Below are 26661 nucleotides of genomic sequence, written 5' to 3' on the forward strand. Positions count from 1 at the left end.
ATAAAATGTCAGGTAAATTATATGTGTACTCCAACTGTTTTGTAAGATTTAAATAGTCAAAATATCATGTTTTTAACATTTTAAAAAAAAGTTAAATTGTATGCACTCTAACTGTTTGATGAAATGCATAAACTAAGTTACCACGTTATATTCATATATGAATATGTTTTCTCAGTATATGATTATTAAAACAAAAAAACAAATGCGCAAGTCTGTATGTTATTCATATGTGAATAGCATATAAAAATTATATATATATTTGTGAAAATACCTTGTAATATTCATATGTGAATATACTGTGTAATATTCATAAGTGAATATATCATCCAATATTCACAAATGAATATACTATGTAATATTCACATGTGATATACCATGTAATACTATGTAATATTCAGATATGAAAAATATTATATAATATTCATAAGTGAATATATACCATCTAATATTCACAAGTGAATATACTATGTAATATTCATATGTGAATGTATCGTCTAATATTTAAATATGAATATATTATGTTTATTATATGCTATATTCATATATGAATGATACTTAAATTGTAAAAAAAAAATTAATCATAGTTTTTATTCATAACTGAATAACGAATGTACTTTAGTAAAAACCTGATTCATTTTTATTCACTTATAAATAACGATAGCTGAAAATATAAAAAAAAAATTTATTTTATCTTAAAACTATATCAATATGGATGTCTATTTGTAGAGAATAAAAAATCATGAATTTTGGTATATTTAAAATCATTTTTCGATAATAATAACTTCTTAAAAATTAAAAAAAAAACGAAAAAACTATGTTTTTGTATATATTAAGGTAATGATTAACATAGTTTAAGGAAACATGTTTTGTTGGAAAACACATGTCTATTTCTTTTTCATTTCTGCTGGTACGACGGAGGTTTTTGCGGCAAAAATAAATAAATGGCTGAGAATGATTCCCCCATTCTCAACATTTTTTTTTCTTAATCGAACCATCATATATATATATATATATATATATATATATATATATATATATATATATATATATATATATATATATATATATATATATATATATATATATATATATATATATATATATATATATATATATATATATATATCGTCTTAAACGATTCCTTTAAAAAAAAATGATTTGCCACTAGTCGTAAAAACTTCAAACTTTACATTGCAATTAAGTGCTTTATCGTTATTTAGAACTATTGTATTTCCTTCTGTTTTACATTGATAGAAACAACCACAAAATGTTAACTCACATCAATGTACAAAATAAGCTTAAACAACAACTATTAAAAAATAAATAAAACAATATTTACAAAATCATTAATAAAATAAACCACGATTATATGCATCGCCTCTCTGTAGGGATGAGCATAGGCGGGTACCCGCCTAATTTGATAAGAACCGGAACCAGAACCGGAACCGGCGGTTCTTGAAATTATGAAACCGGAACCGGAACCGGTTACATCGGTTCTCAAAATTTCAAAACCGGCCCCGGAACCGGCAGTTCCGGTTCCAATACCGGGTTCCCAGTTTAGTTGTTTGTTTTAGAATAATCAAGAACAAATCAACTACAACAAGAACTAGGTAAAACCCATTTATAAAAATATTAACTATGAATTCAGTTAAATACGTAAGCATGCATATTAACTGAAAGCTCCTTATTTGGAAAAAGGAAATGAAGAGGCCTTAAGGGGATATGAAGCATGAAGTTCATTTATATAACAATGGTGAGGAACAGACTTTTGTTTAGAAGTGATGTGGGATGGAAATATGGGATGAGAATAAGGGTGAAGTTTAATCTCCTCCCACTTTTGCCTGTAAGCATTAAATCCACAACCATGCCTTCCTTAAATCTTAAAAAATAGGACGGAAATGAAATGAAATGGAATTAATTTAACTTCAGCCACATCGACCTTTTAGCTTGCTTGTTAACAAATTTTGCATGTAATTTTAATATATCTTCAATAACCATTACAATTAATCAGTATGACAAACGTATGTAATTTTAAAATAGAGATTAATAATGTGTTTGTATTTTCAACTTTGCTATATATATATATATATATATATATATATATATATATATATATATATATATATATATATATATAAACCGGTTCCGGCGGATACACGGCGAGTAGCGGTTCCAACAAAATGAGAACCGGAACCGGAACCGCATAAGGCGGTTCCAAAACTTTAGGAACCGGAACCGGGACCGCCTAAGGCGGGTTCGGTTCCAGAACCGGCGGTTCCGAGGCTGTTCCGGTTCCAAAAGCGGATACCCGGTTATGATGCTCATCCCTAGCTCTCTGCAGTTGTCCGAAAAGTCCCATATTTTAACTTAAATCTTGAAAAATGGTTATAAGATTAACCTCTTTGGTCTCTTTCTTTTATTAATTTATTATTACTAATACCATCTAATACTATAAATTTAATAAATTATAAAAAAAAAAAATAGCGAGCACAATGACCATTCTACAAGAATTTAAAAGTAATATTACTATTTTGAAATTAAATTTTAATCGTATTTGATATTGTATAATCTATATATTGAAAAGAATTAATAAATAAACTTAACACATAAAACCGGGATACCAGTAGCCCTTACGTTTTCAATAAATTATATAATTATTTAATAAAAAAATATGTAATTTTCTATAAATAGCATCCATCCGACGGTAGCACCAGTAACCATGGCTTCTTCTCTTTCCTTAATGCTTTTCTGCTTCATCTTCATATCATTCGCCATCTCAGACGCTGTTGTTCCCCCCGCCGACACTTTTCGGTATGTCAACCAAGGCGATTTTGGAGAAGCCAACTCCGAATACGCCCCAAACTATCGTGCTCTTCCTCCATTCACATTTCCTTTCCAGCTATGTTTCTACAATACGACACCCGGTGTCTACACTCTCAGTCTCCGCATGGGGGTCCGAAATGACGAATACATGATGCGATGGGTATGGGAAGCAAACAGAGGCAACCCTGTTGGCGAAAACGCCACATTCTCATTGGGCTCCGACGGAAACCTTGTACTGGCCGACAGAGATGGCCGGATCGCATGGCAAACCAACACCGCCAACAAGGATGTCGTCGGTTTTGCCATACTCTCCGATGGTAATATGGTGCTGCGTGACTCCAAGGGTAGTTTCGTATGGCAAAGCTTTGATTCACCTACTGATACTCTCTTGTTTGGTCAATCTCTCCGGATCCGAGGTCCGACGAAGCTCGTCAGCAGAGCTTCAACGACGAACAACGTTAACGGAGCGTATAGTTTCGTGATAGAGCCTAAGAGATTGGGTTTGTATTATAAGAACATGCTTTACTGGTCATCCACGTTCCCGGAAGTGAGCCAACGAAATGTGACTATTGTTAATGCAACATTCGGCATCGTGGAAACCGAATACAATAATGACTTTAATGCACTGAGGGTTGTTCTATCAAACTCTGATGCTCAACCTTATGTGGACTTGGACTTACTCCGATTCAATAACACGTTATCGTATATCCGATTAGGCATCGACGGGAACTTACGACTCTACTCTTATCGTCCGAATGTGGCTTTTGGCATGTGGAGTCTGGTGTTCAGTTTATTCGATAAAAGGGAGAACCCGAGGGGGGATATATATGAAGACGAGTGCCAACTGCCTGAACGCTGCGGCAAGTTTGGGCTGTGTGAGGATAGCCAGTGTGTTGGGTGTCCGTCGTCGGAGGGTGTTTTTGCGTGGAGCACAAAATGCAACGTGAAGACGCCGTCTTGTAAAGCGGGTGGTTCTCGTTACTACCAGCTGAAAGGAGTCGACCATTTCACTTCTAAATACTCTCCGGGGACTGGGCCGGTGAAGCAGAAAGATTGCGAGAGTAAATGCACAAACGACTGTAAGTGTATGGGGTATTTCTATCGCACTGATCTATCGAGGTGTTGGATTGCTAACGAGTTGAAAACGTTGACGAGGGTCGGGAACTCGACTCATTTGGCCTACATCAAAACACCCATCTAGTAGTTCTGTATATGTCTACGAGGAATGGAGGAATAAGGAAGATAAGATTTCCAAAAATACCACAATTTGCTTTTCTATTTCTAAATTTTAATCTTCGATTACGTGTTTGTATCGGAATCAAATAATATTCTTGTTTTAATATTTATTAAAATTGTCAACCTAAAATAATAGAGTTGATGTTGTTTGTTTTTTATAATATAAAAAATATTTGCTGTCGATTGTATCTGTAGCAAAAAGGTCGACAATTGCAGTATTTACTGTTCGTTTTTTCTTGAATTATGCAGACTAATTAAAAAGGCTAAAGAAAAAAAAAACTATTTTTTTTAAACATGTATGACTTTTTCAAAGTCTGATTCGTGCAGCCATATTTTATGCATTTTTAGTATTTCATTTTTGTCTATCAATATTTTACAAAATTAGACAAGTAGATAGATACTTTCAAGCATCGCAACCAAAATTTTGTACATCTTCAAAAGTATAATGAAAACTTTGACATCTCATCAACCTTAGTGCTTCATCCACGCCACAATCGCTATGCAAATAATATTGAGAAGAGTTCTGATCATAGTGTTATAAGAATGTGTGTTCTTTGCTTTTGCTTCTTCTTTCCTAACGCTCGATATGTAAGCCCTATTTAATAAAATGGTTGTTTTAATAATACGATAAACAATTATGATAAACAATTATATATGTTAGAAATTCGATGTAATTAAAACAAAAATAACTAAACTAAATTAAAACATTATGAAAGAAAAAAAAAAGACTTGAGACGAATTTTGAACATTTAGAATATTGTATTCAAAATTGTGTGTTTTTTTCTTTACATTTGATGGGTACCATCATATTCATACCTCATCTAATAATAACTCAATAGGTAAAGAAAATTATTTTAGTGGTGAAATTTGTTCATCTGCATGCTTTGTCTAACTCAATAATTCAATGATTTTATAACACTCCTCCTTGGATGGTAATTTTTCTAATATGAGTTTAACCTTGAAGTACTACCTCGTTAAAAACATTGCTAAAGAAAACTCAGTGGGAAAAAACTATAGTAAAGGGAAAAAGAGTGCAGTGAATAGTTTACTCCCCTAATTTTGACATCTATTACATTATATGCATATGTCGCGTTATGATTCCGTGCACATGTTTTCTAAAGATTGCAGTAGGAAGTGCCTTTGTGAAAAGGTCTGATGCATTGTTAATGGATTGAACATATTTTATCTCAACCTTTTGATATTTTATAAGCTCTTTAATGTACTAAAAAAACTTTGGAGATATATGTTTTGTCCTCGCACTCTTGATATATATTTCTTTAATTTTAGTGACACATGGTGAGTTATCTTCATAAATTAAAGTTGGACATTTATCTTTATCCAGTCCACATGAAGACAAAATGAGTTGTCTCAGTCGATTTTATCCGTGCATTCTCTACTAGCTTCACTCAGTGCATTTACTTTAGCATAATTTGAGGATGTTGCAACAAATGTTTGCTTTTGAGAACGCCAGGAAATTGTGGTACCTCCATTCATGAATACATATCCAATTTGATACATAACTTTATGAGGGTCATATAAATAGTCTGCATTTGCATACCCAATCAAGCCTTGGTTTGAATTGTTAAGATAAAATAACCCTAAATCAGTAGTTCCTCAAAAGTATCAAAAATATGTTTGATCTCATTCTAATGTCTTCTTGTAGGGGATAACCTGAACCTTGCTAGCAAGTTTACAGTGAAAGAAATATCGGGTCTACTACAATTGGTAAGATATATAAGAGCCTTAATTGCATTTAGATATGGTACTTTTGGACCAAGAACTTCTTCATTTTCTTCGTTGGGATGAAATCGATCTTTATCATTATTTAATGATCTAACAACAATTTGGGTGCTTAAATGATTGACATTGGTCATATTGAAACGTTTCAAGACTCTTTCTATATAATTTGATTGATACACAAGTATTCCGTTAGGCATACGCTTAATCTGCAAACCAAGACAATATTTGGTTTTTGAAGATCTTTCATTTCAAATTCTTTCTTTAAAATTTTAATTACTTCAATGATTTCTTTATTCTTTCCAATGATGTTTAGATCATCAACATAGACCGCTATGATCACATACCCAAATGTTGTTTTCTTAATAAATACACATGGGCAAATAATGTTATTTTTATAATTTTAGTTATCAAATAATCACCTAAACAATTGTACCACATGCATCCAAATTGCTTTAACACATACAAAGTGATACATTCAAAATTCAAGTAAATTACATTTCTAACCCTTATGTGTGAGCATTGTTTGCAAATTGGCCCATAATGGCATTTTCGTAATTTTTGGGCGAAGCATGCGTATGTGGCAGAATCCTAAATTAGGGTTTGGACCCTATTTAAACATCCTTAACTCACAAGGCTTATTTCTTTCATCAGCCTCCAACCCCATTTCGACCCATTTGCAAACCCTAATCCATTTGATAGCATCTTTGAGTCGTTGTGTGTGTTTTAGTGATCTTGAAGGAGGAAGGAAGAAGAGGAGACCATGTTAGAAGAGTGGACAACTTTGGATCCAAAATCACATCATCATTTGACACCATTTGAAGGTAAAAAACTATAAACTTGATGAAGTATTGAGTAGATCTTGTTTAGCCATGGATTTGTGTTCTTTTGGTCCCATAAGCTTGGTATTATGAGTATCGGTTACTCTAATTCATATGGCTTGTCCTTTCAGAAATTTTGGAGTGTTTAGAAGCATAAAAATGTAATACTGGTCATTATTTTCCTTCCATTCAAAAAATATGATGTCTTATGAGATAAGAAGTTAGGGTTTTTGGTATTGAGCACTTAATAACCATGCAATACCATAAAGTTGGAAACTTTATGGTTAAGAAAAACATTTGAGGACTAGATCTATAATTTGGACGAAAGAGATTAAAGAATTAAGCTCTTAATAGATTGAAAGGAAGCAACCGTGTATGTTGGGCGTATCGCAGGTACGTGCACGTACAAGGTCAAGTACCCCCGTTTCTGGTTAAGCTCGAGTACGCCATGCGTACCAGCTGAGTACGTTGGGCATACTTAGCTGAGTGGACTCAGATTGACATTTTGACTTTTTGGCGTTGACCTATTTTCACCAAGTTTGACCTAGGGGTATTTTGATTATAAGTTAAGTTTGGCCATGTTCCAATGAATCGGTGACCGGTTGAGCTAATATTCGAAGAAGTGTCCTGTTCAATAATCTTTCGAGATTGAGAGGTAAGTTTTTCCTCACTATGCTTGTGGGTCAAAGGCACCAATACCGACTCACTAGATTATATATCCTGGTATAGATGATGTTGCTATGTTGTAGTGAACTGTTAGATCCGTATCCTAGTATATACGATGTTGTTATGTTGTAGTGATTTGTAGATTTGCCTGTTTGTCTGATGACTCATTATATGATTATATGTTGATGGATATTTGTTATTTATTATGTATATGTCGACATGGTATGGTAGGGTTGAGACTGTACTGCTTTGTACTGTCAGTCAACAGACTGGGGCATTCCAACCAAAAGGTCGTGACCGTGGCATTCTAACAGGAAGGCTGTGGGACAGAGGTAATCCAACCAAGAGGCTATGGACCAACATGTATTAGGCAATCCAACCGGAAGGTTGTGCGCCGAGGCATTCCAACCGCAAGGTTGTGGGTCAGGGGTAATCCAATCAGGAGGTTGTAGACCCAATATTTGTTTGGTTATATGTTGTGTGGTGGTACATTAGGGGAACTTACTAAACTTTGGATTATAATTTTATTTTACTGTTTCAGGTACTTCAGATGATCGTGGCAAAACAAAGGTGTGATAATGCACATCCTTCCGATTTAATTTTGTGTAACCAATATTTTATCTAAAGAATTTATGGGTGAAAGTATATAGACCAAATTTGGTTCCTTCCATACCTAATTTCCAACACCAAGGGTTGAACACTGACTTTGATAATTTCAAAATAAGGGGATCCAACATATAACACATAGCGAAAAACATCAAGGGCTTAAAACTCCAATGGTTGACTCTATGATTAAAAATAATAAGTTATATATGTGCTTAAACATACAAACTTGACACTCTATTCGTTTTCATTATCTATTTATATTGTTAGTAACACAATGACCCAAAAAGGTGCAATTTACTTTTTTTTTTAAATTAAATAAATTTTTATAGGAATTTTAGTATATGTGAACTTCAATTTAACTTTACGATAGACATTATCTATTGAACTTCCTTATAACAATACATATTTAATCTCAATCGAAACCCACTATAACTGCATTAGATGGATAGCTACCTCCAACCATATAGTAATGAATCCCATAGCACCACAGAATGCAGTAACTGCATAAACAACAAAAATTTAACTGATGATCAAATTTCAAATATTAAAAGCAAAGTAATTACATTTGGGGGCGAACTTATATCATTGTTTTTTAGCTGAAAAGAAGAGTTTAGCAATGTCTTACTTCGAACATTTGCTTAACATATCCATTCTCTAGAGGTTTAGAAACATGAACCCATAACCCATTTTCCCCCGACCCAAGGCTATTCAAGCTAGGGGTGTCGAACGGGTAAAATTTTCAGGTTCCGGGTAGAACGGGTATTTCCTTAAAAAAATAATACCCGATACCCGACTTATATTAAAATTCAGGTTTTCGGGTTTCGGGTATTCGGGTTTGAGGTCGGGTCGGGTAATTATCGGGTATACCCGAAAATTTCTTAAATTACACTTATTGATAATTTTTTTAATTTTTTATTTTTACATGTTGGTTGGTTTAATAAAAAATCGGGTAGGAAAATACCCCATACAATTAACAAGTACATATATAATAATAATACAAATCATTATAATATGTTATGTACTTTTTTAATTTAATTCCATGCGATAGTGAGAAATTGAGAATTGTGATGACGGTTTAGGACTTCAGTTTCAACGTCGTATTCCCTTTGCAAGTTTGCGTCGACTGTCAAGCTGTCATTCATAAGAAGGAAATGAAGGGTTTTGTTTTATTTGAAGTGTGCATGCGTGACTGCATTGTATATTTGATATTATTTAAAAAACGAATTCGGGTATACCCGAAAATAAATATTCATACCTAAAACCCGACCTATATTATTATCGGGTTAACCTATTACCCGAATGTTTATACCCGTTATCCGTTCTACCCGACCCATTCTACCCGAATTCGGAACGGGTCGGATGGGTAGAACGGGTTTCAGGTTTTTTCGACAGGCCTAATTCAAGCAGATAGCATAATCAATACTTTCTCTCACCTGCTGACCAAAACTTGTAAGCCACTACATGAAAAAAAACACATTTAAATTGTAAACCAACTTTATACAGAAAAAATATATATTCAGAAAGATAGTGACACCTTCTGAATTTTTTTACTCAGTCATCTGATTTATGAACAGAAGAATCATCCATAGGGACAATTCCACTTGAAAACTCTGTCTAACTTAATCTTACATGAGAAGAAATAAATAAAAAATAATAATAATAAACGATTACTGATTTTGTCCATTTATCTTATTTGTAACATATACCTAATAAGAATATTGCGTATGTAGATCATTTGATGACATAAAACAACTCTGGGAAGGATGTGTCTAAGATTAAAGAAAAAAGTACCATATAACTACTTTATCAAGAAAACATCTAGTAAAAAGAAAAAACCCGTATTCATACGTGGATCCATCTAACAAAAAAAAGGGTTGTTCGTTTTGAATGGAAAATATTTCCTCTTCATTAAGAGCCTAACACTATTAATGAGTACAACAATATACAACCTCACATATATGAAGAAAACACAAAGAAAATAAAAAATTAAACACACTTTTTCTTGACTTACTGTCTAACATTATCACTGAGTACAACAATGTCCAGCCTCACATATATGAAGAAAACTTAAGAAAAAAATAAAAAATTATACGCACTTTTTTTAACGTACTATGCTAGAAATAGAATCTCGTTTCAGTATTATGAGAGTTGTCACATAATAGGTCCCTTCTTTCTGGAAACAAAAATGGATATATATATATATATATATATATATATATATATATATATATACTAAGTTCCATAAAATTACTTTGACCATCAATAATGGTCAAACTTCAAAGAGAAAAAATCTTAAAAGAAACGCCCCAAGAACACCACATGTCAGGAGTTCTCCAAGATTGCAGTACGTTTGACCCGCTTGACCAAGAAGAATGTGACCTTTCGGTGGGGTCCATATTAGCAGTTGGCCTTCAAGACTTTGAGGCAAAGGCTGTGCGAGGCCCCGATTCTAGCCTTACATGAGGGATTGGATAATTTTGTGGTGTATTGTGAAGCTTTTATTTCGGGTTTGATGTTGTCCTTATGTAAAGTGGACATGTGATTGCTTACGCCTTGAGTCAGCTGAAGCCTTATTAGGTGAGTTACGCTACACATGATTTAGAATTGGGGGCAGTAGTGTTTTTCCTCAAGATATGGAGGCACTAGTTATACGGGGTCCGATGCACAATCTACACGTATCATAAGAGTTTGAAGTATTTGATGGATCAGTCGAACTTGAATATGCGGCAACGAAGATGGTTAAATGTGGTAAAATATTTTAATTGAGAGATTTTGTACCATCCCGGGAAGGCCAATGTGGTAGCCGATGCTTTGAGCCGTAAGGTGGTATGCTCATCGATTCAATATATTTGTTTGAGGATGACTGTTACTTATTGATCAAGGAGGCTCAGGTATAAGGATTGAAGAAAGAAAATTGGAAGACGAAGCGAATAAGAGGGTAGATTCCATTATTTGTTAGAGACATTCAGGGGTTATTGAATCAATGTGGTAGGTTTTGTGTTTCGACGACAGGTGGGGTGAGACAAACAATCTTAGAGGAAACACACAAGTCCAAATTTTTTATTCATCCAGGGGCCACGAAGATGTACCGAGATTTGAGGTTGAGCTATTGGTGGCCTTGCATGAAGAGATAAGTTGCTTGGTTTGTTGAGCGATGTTTAACTTATAGGAAGGTCAAAGCCAAACATTAGTGACCTCATGACAAGCTGCAACCATTACCTAAGCAGTTATCGCGGTCCAAATTTCAATAGCGGTCACATGCCGCTATTTGAAATCGTGGTTATCGCGGTGGTATAGCAGTGGTATAACGGTTATTTAATATTATGTATAATTTAGATTATATATTTATAAAAAATTTATATATTAGATTATTAATACTATATGGAATTAAAATCATAAAAAATCATATAAAAACATAACATAATCTATATATAATATTTTAATATAGTTATATGGAAACTAAAAAGTGTCAAAATGTCATTACAGCTAAAATCGTTCGTGGTTTCTAAGTACTTAAACATACGAGAAAGGGAAGTTGTCATTTGTTGATTTGTAGTTTGTAATTAATTATATTTATTATTTGGACTTATTAAGACAGAAAGTGTAGTGGACTAGTATAAAAAATAAAGATTTAATACTGAAATAACACACAATCGTTTTTTACTTTGTCAAAGTAGTCCAATATGTACGGAATTGTAAAAGCGGGTGTAGCATCGCTATAGCGCTGATGAGTTTCGTGGTAAATAGCGGTTAATAGCGTCGCTAATAGCGCTACGGCTATTTGTAAACGCTATTTCAAAATAGCGGTTCAGTAACACTGCAAAACGCTATAGCGCGCTATTGATAGCATAGACCATTACCCACCCATATGTAGAAATGGGAGAAGATCACCATGGAATTAATCACCAAGTTACCCTGGATGGAGCGGGGTGTTGATTATATATGGGTTATTGTGGATAGACTGACTAAGAGTGTGGATTTTATCCCGATTGCCGAGAGCATATTGTTGGGATTAAAGCCTTAATTGAGATTTGATGAACAAGATGCGGAAAATAAGAACAAATACAAATATGGAGATTAGGTCAAATGATCACTTGATTTATTGAATACATGAGGAATAAATTACACTTTCAGCATAGACTAAAGAATCTAACACTACATCAGAAACCTCACAACGTGGCGACTACATTTTGCCTCACTCTTAACGCTAATAATGAATAATACATGACTATTTATAAGGAAAAGACAAGTCTTAAGCTTTTAACCTACACTTCATCAAGGGGCCCATTGCCATCATCCATGGAGTGCTTTGAAACCCTACAATCTCCCCCCTCAAAGTATGAAATGGATGACAATGCTTTAACTTCCAAAACAAGCATCTAGTAAATAAAAAGATCTGCAATGAGGAATATATGAAGCAATGATTCTTTAATAGACTTCAAACACGGGCTCTAGGATATATAAACCAAGCACTGAAGTAATGTCTTTAAACTTCATTTTCGAATGTAATCCCAAAAAAATCTTCATGAAAACCAAACCCGCCATAAAAACCCATTTCAAAACAAAGAAACCGAATCACTTCTTGTCTTTGAAGAGATCGCCCTCCAAGTCAAAATGATCTTCAAATAAGCTAATGATATAAGCCATCAAAAAAATATCATGTAACAACCCAAACTTTAAGATTCGTAATGTCACTTGATCGAGAAAATACTAGAAGTCGGAGATATAAGAAGTCCTTAGTAGAGCTCGATAAAGAACTTTCATTGTAAAGGATACTTCTCTGTAAAAGCTTTAGCAGAGCTCGATGAAGAATTCCACTGTAAAAGCTACCTTCATAATTCTACCACAAGCTTTATCTTAAATCTTCAACTTTGAAAAGTCACAAATCCAATTTCGAATGGCCATACTGTGACACCCACATTTTGCAAAAATTTTAAACTTTTAAAACCCATCTTACATTAAATTAAAACAACTGAAATAGTCATAACATAATCCATCTACTTAATAATCTTATAAAATAAGTGTGGAAGTAATAATAATAATAAGGTCCCAACAAAAATAACTAGTAGTGATGTCCCGGTGCTCCATGTCAAGCCCTAGCCTCTTTAATCTTAACACCTGAAAAGTTATAAGGGAAACCGTAAGCACAAAGCTTAGTGAATTCAAACACAGACATTGTACTAACATTCATATTTACTAACCCTAATCCATTTTCCAATTATAGTTTTATAATAAGGTCAAAGAACGAATCAACGCCAATAATACAAGAAGGACTTGTAGGTTTGAGCCGCACCGGGAAGATCCCGTATCACTTGGCCCTAATCACCGCACCTCACGATGAGTATTACGTTGGTGATCTTACCTACCCACCGCACCGGTAAATCCGTATCCTTTGGTGGTGTCCCCATATCCATGATTAGTTACATACAGTGCACATGTACGAATTAAAACAATACTTATATAGCATGCTTTTATAATAAATTCAAATAATCACACACGAGCTAACTAGCAAACACAATCATCAATACAACGGTGTGAGAGAACTCACCTTGAGTGAGTAGTAAGGATAGCTAAGAATCAAATAATGCTACCAAGCTTGAGCAAACTTCAAAACCTCACCTACGAAGGACTAAAGGTTAGAAAGGAGAAGTAATGAAGCTATGAGTTGAGAAAAGAGTAATCACAGCAAGGTCTCTAAAACAGACCTGCTGTTTAAAACGGATTTACTACAAAATCTAAAACAAAAACATAGCTTTAACTAAATATTATAGGAATCTATGATTGCTCAGGATTCCACATCTATAAAGAACTCATTCTAACTCCAAAAGATGAATTAAATATGAAGTTTACAAAATGGTGTATCACTTCTGTCTCCAACAATACAGTTAAGTGATGTTGGCCAATTCTACCTAACTTGTGAGTAGAATTCGTCCAAACCAAAATTAATAGAAGTAAAGGACATACAAATGAAAGTCTCAGAGTTGGAATTGAATGAAAAGCATCTCCCAAACTCCAGATATAAAATTCACATTGTGGACAATCACAGCACTAGCAAAAGCTGGTGACTGCCCACTGATCTGGAGTGTGGATCCATTCTAACCAATTTATAATTGGAAATAACACCCGATATTCTCCAGATCTTAAATTAATAATATAAGGAACATATAGAAACTTGGAATCACTCTGGATCCTTTTCCAAGCCTTAGAAATGATGAAAACAAAATGACATATCAGAACAGACCCGGATCAGACCTAATAGCAAAGATGCCATTCTTTCCCATAGATAAAGTCCTTATCAGTGAGGTTGGCCTTCTTAAGAAAGTTAGCCAACTCAATTTGTGAACTTTTGGAACTGGTTTGGGGTCCGTTTGAGTTATAGATATCAAGATATTAGATTTACAAAATGACTATAGATCTGATGGAAAACAGAATCGTAGCCACCCGTGATTCCTTTTTGGCTTATCCATCCTTCTCCCTTTGAAACACATTTTAAGATGTGTTCATCATCACAATTTAGTCCCCATGATCATGGTGGTACTAAAAAGGTTTAGGTATCATTAGGATTTCATTTTGCCACAAGATTGTAATAACAATCAACATGAAAATGAACATAAAGCACATAAAATCACCATTCTCCCTTTTAGGGTTTCCATGATCTTTTGCTACATGTAATCCCCTAGATCCATCATCCACCATATATGGGGTGAAGATAGGACCTTGAGATGATGTATAACATACAATTACAAATCAAATAAGAAGGAGAAGAAGTGAAGATGAAATCATAAAACTAGAACAAGGTTATGAATCATGTTGTAAGAAATGATAAGGAGGTTCATACCAATATGAATCAAGGCTGGAAATGAACAAGAATTAAGCTCCAAACAACATCTCCTTGGATGATCTTGATCCCAAAGAGATAGAGGACGATTTTAGAGAGAGAGAGAGGGAGGGTTTAGAGTGTTTTTCTTGTGTGTGTTCCAAATGGCTCAATTAACACATTAAGTACTATTTACTAGATGGACTTTGCAAATAGGCCCATAGTCCATGGACTTCAATAAAAGGAGTTTACAAGATGATCAAAAGAGCCCAATAACATAATAAATCAGACATTGGTTAAATAAATTAACCCAAGGTTACAATGATAATTAAATTAAAATAACCAAATGTACCGAGAAAAACCGGGGCGTTACAACTCTCCCCCACTAAGAACAGACTTCGTCCTCGAAGTCAACACCTAGAAATAGATCTGGATAATGAGCCCGCATCTCGCATTCCGGTTCCCAAGTCCATTCCGAACCCTTCCTATGTTGCCATTGCACCTTAACCAGGTTTATAGTCTTGTTGCGGAGAGCTTTCGTCTTCGTTCTAAATAGCGATTGGTTTCTCAACATAATTGAGAAGCTCGTCAATTTGTATGTCCTCCAGTGGTATCACAGCGCTCTCATCGACAACGTATTTTCGTAACCGAGACACGTGGAACGTATTATGAATTAGACTAAGCTCGTCAGGAAGCTCTAAACGGTAAGCCACCTTCCCTACACGGGCTATGACCTTGTAGGGTCCAATGAATCGGGGTCCGAGCTTTCCCCGCTTCTGAAATCGAATCACACCTTTCCAGGGGGAGACTTTAAGCAACACATAATCTCCCACCTGGAACTCAAGATTGGAGCGTCTTTTGTCGGCATAACCTTTCTGACGACTGCTCGTTGTGACCAAATGATCCTGAATCACTTGGATTTTCTCCGTAGTCCGTAGCACGATATCGGTACTCCCAAGTACCCTCTGCCCAACCTCGCCCCAACAAACGGGCGTCCTGCACTTCCTTCCGTACAAGGCTTCATACGGAGGCATTTTAATGCTCGAGTGATAGCTGTTGTTAGAAGAAAACTCAGCTAGATGTAGATGGTCATCCTAACGACCCCCAAAATCAATCGCACATGCCCTAAGCATGTCCTCCAAGGTCTGAATCGTCCGCTCACTCTGCCCGTCTGTCTGTGGATGGAAGGCGGTACTAAAATGTAATCGTCTGCCCAATTCCTCTTGAAACTTCCTCCAGAACCGAGAGGTAAATCGGGTGTCTCGATCGGAGACGATAGAAACGGGCACCCCATGTAATGAGATAATCTCCCGAAAAAAGATCTCGGCTAATTTCTCCGCCGATGAGCTCTCCTTTATAGCCAGAAAGTGAGCACTCTTAGTCAAACGATCAACAATCACCCATATCGTATCGGATCCCTGGGCAGTTCTAGGAAGTTTTGTAATGAAGTCCATGGTTAGATGCTCCCATTTCCATTTAGGAATCTCCAATGGTTGCAACTTCCCTTGCGGTTTCTGGTGTTCCGCCTTGACCTTCCGACAGGTCATACATTCTTCCACAAATCGAGCCACATCATTCTTCATTCCATGCCACCAGTAAGCCTCATGAAGGTCCTGATACATTTTAGTAGCACCAGGATGGATAGAAAATTTTGACTTATGAGATTAATCCATTAGGGTTTTCCGATTTCCCCCGGTATATGGAACCCAAACCCTACCGTAGCGAGTTAGCAAACCCCGCCCGTCTCGTTCCATCTTAGGCAACTCTTTCCCAATCTTCTCACGCCTGATGTTTTCCTCCAGTATTGCCATCTTTTGGGCGTCCCGGATTAGATCTAACAAAGACGACACCATCGTGATCCGGAGACACTTAGCTCGAATCGGTTCGGCAGATTGTTTACGACCGAGAGCATCAACTACCACATTAGCTTTACTGGGGTGGTAGTGAATTTCACCATTATAATCTTTTACCACATCCAACCATCGGATCTGCCTCATGTTCAAATCCCGCTGCTCGAACAAATATTTCAGAATCTTATGGTCAGTGTATATGATAAACTTCACTCCATAGAGATAGTGTCTCCAAATCTTAAGTGTGAAAACAACAGCCCCAAGCTCCAAATCATGAGTGGGGTAGTTTCGTTCGTGGGGTTTCAGCTGCCGGGAGGCATAGGCTATCACCCTATCTCGTTGCATTAACACGACACCAAGACCCTGAAGTGATGCATCACAGTAAACCACCATATCATCAACCCCATCAGGTAAGGCCAAAATCGGAGCATCACACGATCGTTTCCTTAACTCATCAAACGCCAGCTGCTGCTCCGGGCCCCAAACGAAATTCATTGATTTCTTGGTCAATCGGGTGAGTGGTAAGGCGATTTTAGAGAAATTTTCAATGAACCTCCGGTAATAACCGGCTAAACCCAAGAAACTGCGAATTTCAGAAGGTGTTTTTGGAATCTTCCATTGTTTAACCGCATCAACCTTGGCTTGATCAACCTTAATACCGTGTTTGTTTACCACATGCCCCAAGAACTGAACTTCTTCCAACCAAAATTCACATTTTGAGAATTTAGCATAAAGCCTTTCTCTTGCCAGAGTTTCCAGAATCTCCCGAAGGTGTTGCTGATGCTCCTTTTTGCTCTTAGAATAGACTAAGATATCATCTATGAACACTATGACCGAACGGTCAAGCATCAGGCTACACACCTGGTTCATGAGATCCATAAATGCTGCGGGTGCATTGGTGAGCCCAAAAGGCATCACCACGAATTCAAAGTGCTCATATCGAGTACGGAATGCTGTATTCTCAATGTCTTCTTCACGAACCCGCATCTGATGGTAACCGGAACGTAAATCAATCTTGGAAAACCAAGATGCTCCATGAAGCTGATCGAAAAGATCGTCAATACGTGGCAACGGGTACCTATTCTTTATCGTGCGCTTGTTTAGCTCCCTATAATCAATACACATTCGCTGGGATCCATCTTTCTTCTTCACAAAGAGAATAGGAGCACCCCAAGGCGAGCAGCTTGGCCGTATAAACCTTTTATCACTTAGTTCTTGAAGTTGATCTTAGTGCTCTTTCATTTCAGGTGGTGCCAAGCGGTAAGGAGATTTCGCTACCGGAGTCGCACCTGGCACCAAATCAATGCGAAACTCCACTTGCCGGATAGGTGGCAAGCCAGGGAGTTCCTCCGGAAAGACATCGCTGAAGTCGGAAACGATAGGAACGTCGTCTAGTGCTATAGCAAAAGAGCAAGAAGCCATAGCCATGCGGGGAATGTCCCCCTGAATAATAAGTTCTCCACCTCTAGGGTTTCGAACACGAACTTGCTTCTTACGACAGTGGATTTCCGCATCAAACACATCAAGCCAATCCATGCCTACGATAACGCACAGCTCTCGCATCACAATAGGGATAAGATCAATAGGGAATTCATCTCCAGAAAACTCGAGAGTGCAACCCCGATAAACATCGGTGACATAAATAGTACGGTTGTTGGCAACTTCGACAACCATTAGGCGAGCCAATTTTCCGATACTACATACCAAACGATTAATAAACGTGCGAGATACAAAAGAATGGGTAGCACCGCTATCAAACATAACAATAGCGGGCTCGGAATCTAGCAAATAGGTGCTTGATTTACCACATACAATAATGTAAACAATTCTAACTACCATTTATTAAATAATCGCAGGAGAGAAAAGAAAAAAAAGAAATTTACCTGCTAGTGTTGCGGTAATCACCGACTCATCTGCAGTCATCTGGTGAGCACGACCCCGTGTCACCATAGTGGGTCCCTTAGAATACGATGCAATTGCAGGATTTGTACCCCCGCTTCCTTTACCAGCCTTCAACTTCGGGCATTCGAGCTTCTTGTGTACCGTCTCGTTGCAGTGATAGCAGACGGGAGCAACAGAAGTAATCTGAGGAACTGCACTCACAGGGGGAGGCCTACAATTCTTCCAATGATGCCCTGGCTTTTTGCAGTTGTAGCATATCAACGGATTTTTCTTGCCCTGACCTAAAGACGGCCTGTACTCATACCTTGACTTACCACCCTGCTTTTGCTTTTTATGGGCATCTCTGGATGTCTTGGAGGAGGTGTCATTGGCCTTCCTCTTGGACTGGGTCTGCAACTCGATTTCTCTCTTCCTCGCTGCATCCATGATCGCGGATAAAGTCGGGAACTCCTGCATGCTAACGAATTCCCGAATCTTGGTACGTAGAATGGTAGTGTATCGGCTGACCAACCAGGCCTCGTTCCCAGCAAATGAGGGACAAAAGGATAGCATCTCCAAGAACTTGGTGTTCAGGTCACTAACAGACTCGGTAGTTTGCTGTAAGGCCATAAACTCTTGCTACATCCACTGCTGCTCCACCTTAGGCACATATTGTGCCTCGAACCTCTCCACAAATTGGGCCCAAGACATGCCCCTCACTTCTTCTTCGTTTAATATAGCGGTGATGGTGTTCCACCATGTCTTTCCCCTTTTTCGCAGCTGATTCATTGCGATCACAACTTTGTACTGGTCCGGACTGATGGGTTTTAGGCATAAGAACAATCCTATGTGCTCATACAAACCCTAATGTTTGGATCTAGGTTTCTCTATTGTACATGCTTTGAATGCAAGACTAATAAAATTAGATCTAATATATTATGAACTGAATTAGGGTTTAGAGAATTACCTTTGATTGTTATATAGCAATAACAATCAATTCCTTTCTTGGATTGGCTTCAAAAAGCTTAGTGCCTCAAGTGCTGCACCTCTAATGGAGTCACAAACACCTTATGCAACTTGGATGAAGAGGAGAAGAGAGGGGAAGCACCAAAAACGGCTGGAAACCCTAATGGAAGTGTTGTCCACGTTTTTGGGGCTTAAGGGTCCCTTTTATACATGTAGGCTATTAGGGTTTACAACTAGGAAACCCTAATCTGACTGCTTAGGCCCTAAGCAGCCCATGGACTCCTTAAACATATCCCTTGGACGATTTCTAATGGGCTTCCCATAGAATTCGTCCAACCTATATATTATTAGGTGATCCATAGCCCAATTATAATTATCTTATAATTACAACTTCAGTCCCCTAAGTTTAACTAATCTCTTTTAGCCACAAAATTAATTATCAATTAATTCTTGACTAATATTAATTAAACAATATGATTTCTCCTTTAATATATTATTCTCATAATATATTAATAAATCATATTTAAACCTTTCTCTCCTTAAATCATCCTACATATTGCTATGGTGATGGCAACCCAAAAGGACCATGCTCATAATCTGGTCAAGTACATACCAAAATAGTTATGGACTTAGACACTAATCCAACAATCTCCCACACACTAATCCAATAGTCTCCCACTTGGATAAGTCTAATAACTATTTCTCGTATGACTTCAAAACCTGATCAGCAATCGTAGCTTTCAAAAGCCGCTGTCAACTCTGATCTTATCAGATAGCGTGTCCTCTAGATAAGGGATCATATATTCCTCCATTCTCAAGATATCGTATAGACATAAGACATGAATTTCAATCATTCTCTCTATACTATTTCTCGACTTCCGATTTATGACGACTGATAACAGACTACAACTGAACACATCAACTTAGTTCCGGCTTGGCCAAGCGCTTAGGTATCATCACTAAATCATCGATAGGCCCACAGATATCGCTTTTATCCCACTTTGGGTAAAAGGAATGGATAAACTTCGACTCAAATGCTCGCTTGCATTTATTGATCGAATCACACACAACAATAAGTTTTATAACACCAAGTTACTGGTGCGTTTACTTATTATCAATGTGCAACCGACCAACAAATAACAACTCACATGTCTCGGTTTCAAGAATATACAATATTATCGTCTCACTAATCACTTGTGATAAAATCCATGAAGTGATCCAAGTGAGCGTGGGTTTAATCCAATACTCTAATCTTATCAAAGCACTCATGAACTCTGCAGCAAACTTGTGCCATGTCTAAACACTTCAGACAATCTACAGACAGATTCATGACAGTCTTTATTCATACCTACTCCCAACGTATGACTGACTGTGGATGTTTGAATAACCTAGTTATTCTGGAAGTCAAAACATGCAAACTGAAACATAACAATAATACTTAATCCTATATGGCCCCAAACTTGTGAGAGTAAATAAAACACTTCTATTTATCCACCATATTGATTACTTATTATTTATCATTTAATGTTTCGGATAATCAACTTATTACTTGAATTACAACGACAACTGTCCCATGCTCTAAGCATGCACACTTTGTTTCCTATGGTCTATGCTTTGTGAAATAGAACAATTGAAAACTTTTCCAATGATTCTCATTTCACAATTCCTCAATCCCCATTATTAGTGTAAGAGCACAAGGTTCTTGCCACTACTAGAATATGCTAGATTCTAACATTTTACGCAACGATCCTTTCGTAAAGTCATAGCACAAAAGTCACCAAGACTTGGCTAATGAAACTACAAAGTACTCTATCAAAAATTGTTACAAGACAATTCCATAGACGTGAAGTCTCACATTCAAAGTACATTCATTTGAACATCCTTCCTGCATAAAAGTTTCTAATCTAGGCATAGACTCTCAATATCCAACTCCCAATATGGAAACATTTCCACATTTGCTATATGACAACTCATTCTTAATAGAATCTTATCTATTCATAATAATGTCGATATGGTCCATCCAATACCATACTTCCAACTAGTTACAAGCGACCAATCCTCAGCGAACTTTGGATCGTCCTTTGATAGTTGTTCAATTATTTTAGTCAAAACCAATTCTAGTCCTTTTTCCCTCTTAATGCGCTAGACATTTGGAAAGTTTTAGAATGGTAAATTAGTATAGCATTTGCAATCGATCCTATACCCGAAGTGTATGGGACACGATGCATAATGTCTCACATAAAGATATGATACTTTACCAATCTTTTGCCATAATATTTTATGTGTCATGTTCTCATAATTCGGACTATGAAGAGGGATGCCGTAATCATAATCGAATTTTAAGAACTCACAATGTATCCTTTGACTGAAACTATTAAAATTTCTCAATCTAAGCTTTAGATTTTGAAATGAATTATAATATTCTCTCCCTTAATTATATCAAAACGACTTTTCAACCCATGCAACTTTGCAAATTGAATCTTTGTTTTTCTATAATTAATATTGCTAACTTGCAATACTTTCCATAATAATCATAACACTTATGCTCCCACTATCATGATGATTATTATCATATAAGCATAACACTTATGCTCCCACTAGCTTTGACATGTATTTAGAAAACAAATGAACTTCCAGAAAACAAAGCCTATTGAATTTCTGAATTCATATTTCTAATACCAGATGCTTCGATAAGCCTTTATCTAAGCTTCTTAAACTTATACACCTTCACCTTAGATAGCTCATATGTGTGTTTAAGCAATTTAGAATTTATGTTACTAAGTTCCAAATGTTCAAACTAATTGCCAAATCTCACAATTCGAACTATGGAAAGGGATGCCGTAACCATAATCGAATGTGAGAATACAATTTTCACAATTGCTATATTCTTAAAACCTCTCTTAGTGAAAGTATTTCCTCACAGTCATTTTCATGAAGGAGGGAATCTTATGACACTTAGATTTTATGGTGTATGAGTTCCTATCCATGTGAATTTGCCAAAACCAAAGTTTGTGACAAATCCAAATTCATATGGACTGAACTTTCTTAATCTTGATTTCTTGCCCTATGGTAACACGAGTGCCCACCGTGTCTTCCAAGTAGTTTAGTAACTTGTCCTTACATATCAATATACTTTCCATCGACTAAGGCTCTAGTATGCATTCAATTGAGAACTCATAGAACTCATATACACAATTAACTCAATTGGAATGGCACATAAACAAAATAATGTCAGCACGATAGGTTGTAAACCTCAAGTCGTGTGCTAGTGATGATCGATAAGGTTTATCTTGATTTGTTCTTGAAACCTTTCAAGACCATAAAGGCTCCCACTGACTCCTTGACATATAAGATTCTCTTATCAAGAAACATTTCTTGATAAACAAATATTCAAGAGTTAGTGAAGCATTTATCAAGACAAAACACTTAACAAATTGGTCCTAGTTGATCTTTGTCTTATCCAAGACATCACAACTTACCAATTTCTAATGTGCAAGAATAAGAAAACTTTTTCAAATTCCACATTTGTTAAGTGTTATAAACCTACTAAAGACTTTTTCACTTAATGTCACAATCTTGACTCTAAGACTTGATATTGGAACAAAGTATGATTGACTTATTGATTTAACCATTTCTATAATACTCGATTCCTCTTCTTAGACATGTAATTGCACTAAGACTCACTTAGAGGATCTATTGAGACATGGTTCTTAATCTTTAAGACTTATCATAAAACACAATAAAAGGTACTCTCCCTTCTTCTTAGAAAAGAGAAACTTTTATCTTTCTGCCTACTTGATTCTTCTTTATTCGTTCTACTATTCATTGAAACTCTTTCAATCAAATCAGAATTACACTTAATCTTATAACTATAATCATATTTACTAAACTTTAGTAAATCATGACGAATATCTTTGTCACTTTTGTGGTGGACTTGATCAACACACAACCTTGTGTACTTGATCTCCTTGTCCTTCAATTGACACTTTGCCAAAGAATTAGTCTAAGTTTCCCAAATGTGAAAGTTTTTCATTCATCATACAATACACATTGCATGATTCCAAGTTTCTGTCCAATTGAAACTTGGGCGATGAGAAACTCTCCCTATTTGGTAAACATTTGACGTTTCCACAAGTAACATAATTAAGAATCAAATCCATTTTGCTAATAATAGAAGTACACAAACATCAATTTTTCATATATTTCATTGCAAGGATAAACAAATAAGATAAAAACCAAATTTTATTTTATTCATAAAAACAGCGGAAAACATTTGTCCTTACAATGCAACTCAATTGAAAAACTATGTAATTACATATTTCTTAACAATCTATTCTAACTCCAAGTAGTAGCTCAAGAATCCAATCTTCAAGTAATGCAATCGAAATCCATTTCTTCACGATTAGATTCAGCTCACTTCTTCCCTTAAGCTTCCTCTCTTTTCTTCAATCCTACAAAACATCAAAATGCAATCTTATCACATCATGTATTAAGAATCTAGAATAGGAACTTAAAAGAGTTAGATAATGGATTTTACCTGAAGTAGAGCCAAACGTCTTGACTCTCCCATCTCTTAGATCTCTCAGGTAGTTTAGGGCAACTTCGTCTCCAATGCTCCTTCTCTTGGCAATAAAAGCAAATGGACTCCTTTGGCACAGCACATCGGACGATCACAGACTTAGTTCTTTCTGGACTTCCAATGTTGCCAGTGTCCATTGAAGTTTTGGGAGTTTGATTCACTAGACAAATTTGCTTGACCAACACGCCAAATCATTGCTGATTCAACGGCTATAAGCAAATAGGTGAGATCAATTAGGGTCACGTCGTGGTCCATCATATAGTACTCTCTAACGAACTCACTATATGATTCAGGAAGTGACTGAAGAACCCAGTCAACAGCCAACTCACTTGAAATCTCGACACGCAACATGTTTACTTGCCAAAAGGGCTTGAGTGAGCTTGAACTTTTCAATCCTTTGAACTTGTGGGTCAGGGAGAACAATTGGAGGGGGTGGAGGAAGTGAAGCATGACTCTCATTTCCTTGATCGTATCTCGGAACGTCATCTTCATTTGGAAAGCTTGTTCCAAAGGATTTGGGAAGACCATTGTAAGATGTAGACATCTACAAAACGGGAGAAAATTCAAGTTAAGTTGATTAGAATTCTTGATGCAACACCCAAATGAAACATCAAGCTAGGATCCAACACAATACTCTACAACCTAGAAGAGGGATGCCGTAATCTAGTTGCAAAATATTTGAAGGTAGGTAAATGACGATTTACCAATTTCCACCATGAAAAACGAAAAGGAAGTTTAAGTTTTAAATGAATTGAAACTCCTAGATCTTTTGAGATTCATTGAACTCTTCAATGGCATGTTTAATCTCGATTATGCCCTACTATTTGTGACTGGGATGCCGAGGATCACAAACACGGTGTGAATAACCATACGAATCACGTGGTGCACCCAATGCTACAATCACCTAATCAATGTGCCGGTTAGCCACACACGCTCCATTGATCTATGACAAACATCGAGTCACCCTTCGCTACCAATGTCATCCCCAAATTAGTGTGCCGGTTAACCACACACGCTCCACTAATGTTTGACAAGGGTACAAAGTGTAATTCTATGGATTAGCATACAATTTCACATTTTTTCTAAAGTAACTATGATTTGGGAATTTGAAAAAGCATTTAGTTACTTTGTACTTCATTATACTTATAATGGAAGGTTTCTGTCCTATCCTACCCGTTCGGCTAACGACCCTCCACTAGTCAAGAGTGCGGTGGGTAAGAGTGGATACCCATTCAATCGCCATTTTATAGGTAATTTCCTTAAACACCCCTTATAGACCAGCTTCGTGAATGAGGCCTACTAACGGTAAGACTGACTATTTACTCATACATATATAATATTAGACTTTTAATGTTATATATATACTATAGGGTGTATTTTACACTTTTAAAATACTAGGTGGTTCAATTTAGTAAAACTATACTTTTAATTTAATTAAATATAAACCAAAAACTTTATGGGTTTATTAAATCACTTTTAATTATACACGTTAATTAATTAATAAAACCATAAGGGTGAGATTTGAACTTTTCAAATTACTAGGGTTTTAGAATTTAACATTTCAAAATTAAACTTTTAATCAACTTTTAAATCCCAAAACTTGAGGGCAAGTTTTGAGACATTTCAAAACATTAGAGTTCAGAATTTAAATGTTTCAAAATTAAACCTTTTAATCAAAATTTAAATTCCAAAACTTGAGGGAAAGTTTTGAAACTTTTCAAAACATAAGGGATCAAATAACAAATAACATAAATTAAACAATTAATTTCATAATTATCTATATTTGACCTAATCTTATTTTAGTCACTAGATAATTACCAAAAATTTTGAAATAATCCATATTTATCATATAAACAACCAATATTTAAAAAGATTTGAAATTATCTATTGTTTTGGCAAGGATAATTACTAATTTAAGATAAAAATTGGATTTTAACTTCAAAAAACGAATTAGGCATCAAATCCAAGTCAAAACAGCAGCCAAAACCCGAAAATCCCTCTGTCTGACCCCTGGACTCGCCGAGTCAGGGACTGGACTCGCTGAGTCAGACAGACTCGCCGAGTTCATCCTCTGACTCGCCGAGTCAGGTCGGGCAGAGGCCAAAAAATCGATTTTTAGTATATAATTCAATATAGCATCACATACAACTGAAACCAACCTGGCTCTGATACCACTGATGGGTTTTAGGCATAAGAACAATCCTATGTGCTCATACAAACCCTAATGCTTGGATCTAGGTTTCTCTATTGTACATGCTTTGAATCCAAGACTAATAAACTTAGATCTAACATATTATGAACTGAATTAGGGTTTAGAGAATTACCTTTGATTGTTATATAGCAATAACAATCAATTCCTTGCTTGGATTGGCTTTAAAAAGCTTAGTGCCTCAAGTGCTGCACCTCTAATGGAGTCACAAACACCTTAAGCAACTTGGATGAAGAGGAGAAGAGAGGGGAAGCACTAAAAACGGCTGGAAACCCTAATGGAAGTGTTGTCCACATTTTTGGGGCTTAAGGGTCCCTTTTATACATGTAGGCTATTAGGGTTTACAACTAGGAAACCCTAATCTGACTGCTTAGGCCCTAAGCAGCCCATGGACTCCTTAAACATATCCCTTAGACGATTTCTAATGGGCATCCCATAGAATTCGTCCAACCTATATATTATTAGGTGAT

At 36.1% G+C, this 26661-nt stretch overlaps 1 protein-coding gene across 1 annotated transcript; it reads left to right on the top strand.

Moving 5' to 3' along the window:
* Positions 1–2702: 2702 nt before the first annotated feature.
* On the top strand, positions 2703–4242 carry LOC111913769 (epidermis-specific secreted glycoprotein EP1). The gene has a single exon (XM_023909481.3). It carries the CDS (start codon positions 2720–2722, stop codon positions 4022–4024), a length of 1305 nt encoding a protein of 434 aa, XP_023765249.1. The 5' UTR covers positions 2703–2719; the 3' UTR covers positions 4025–4242.
* The last annotated feature ends 22419 nt before the right edge of the window (positions 4243–26661 follow it).

The sequence above is a fragment of the Lactuca sativa genome, chromosome 7, assembly GCF_002870075.4.
Source record: "Lactuca sativa cultivar Salinas chromosome 7, Lsat_Salinas_v11, whole genome shotgun sequence".
Lineage (NCBI taxonomy): Eukaryota > Viridiplantae > Streptophyta > Magnoliopsida > Asterales > Asteraceae > Lactuca > Lactuca sativa.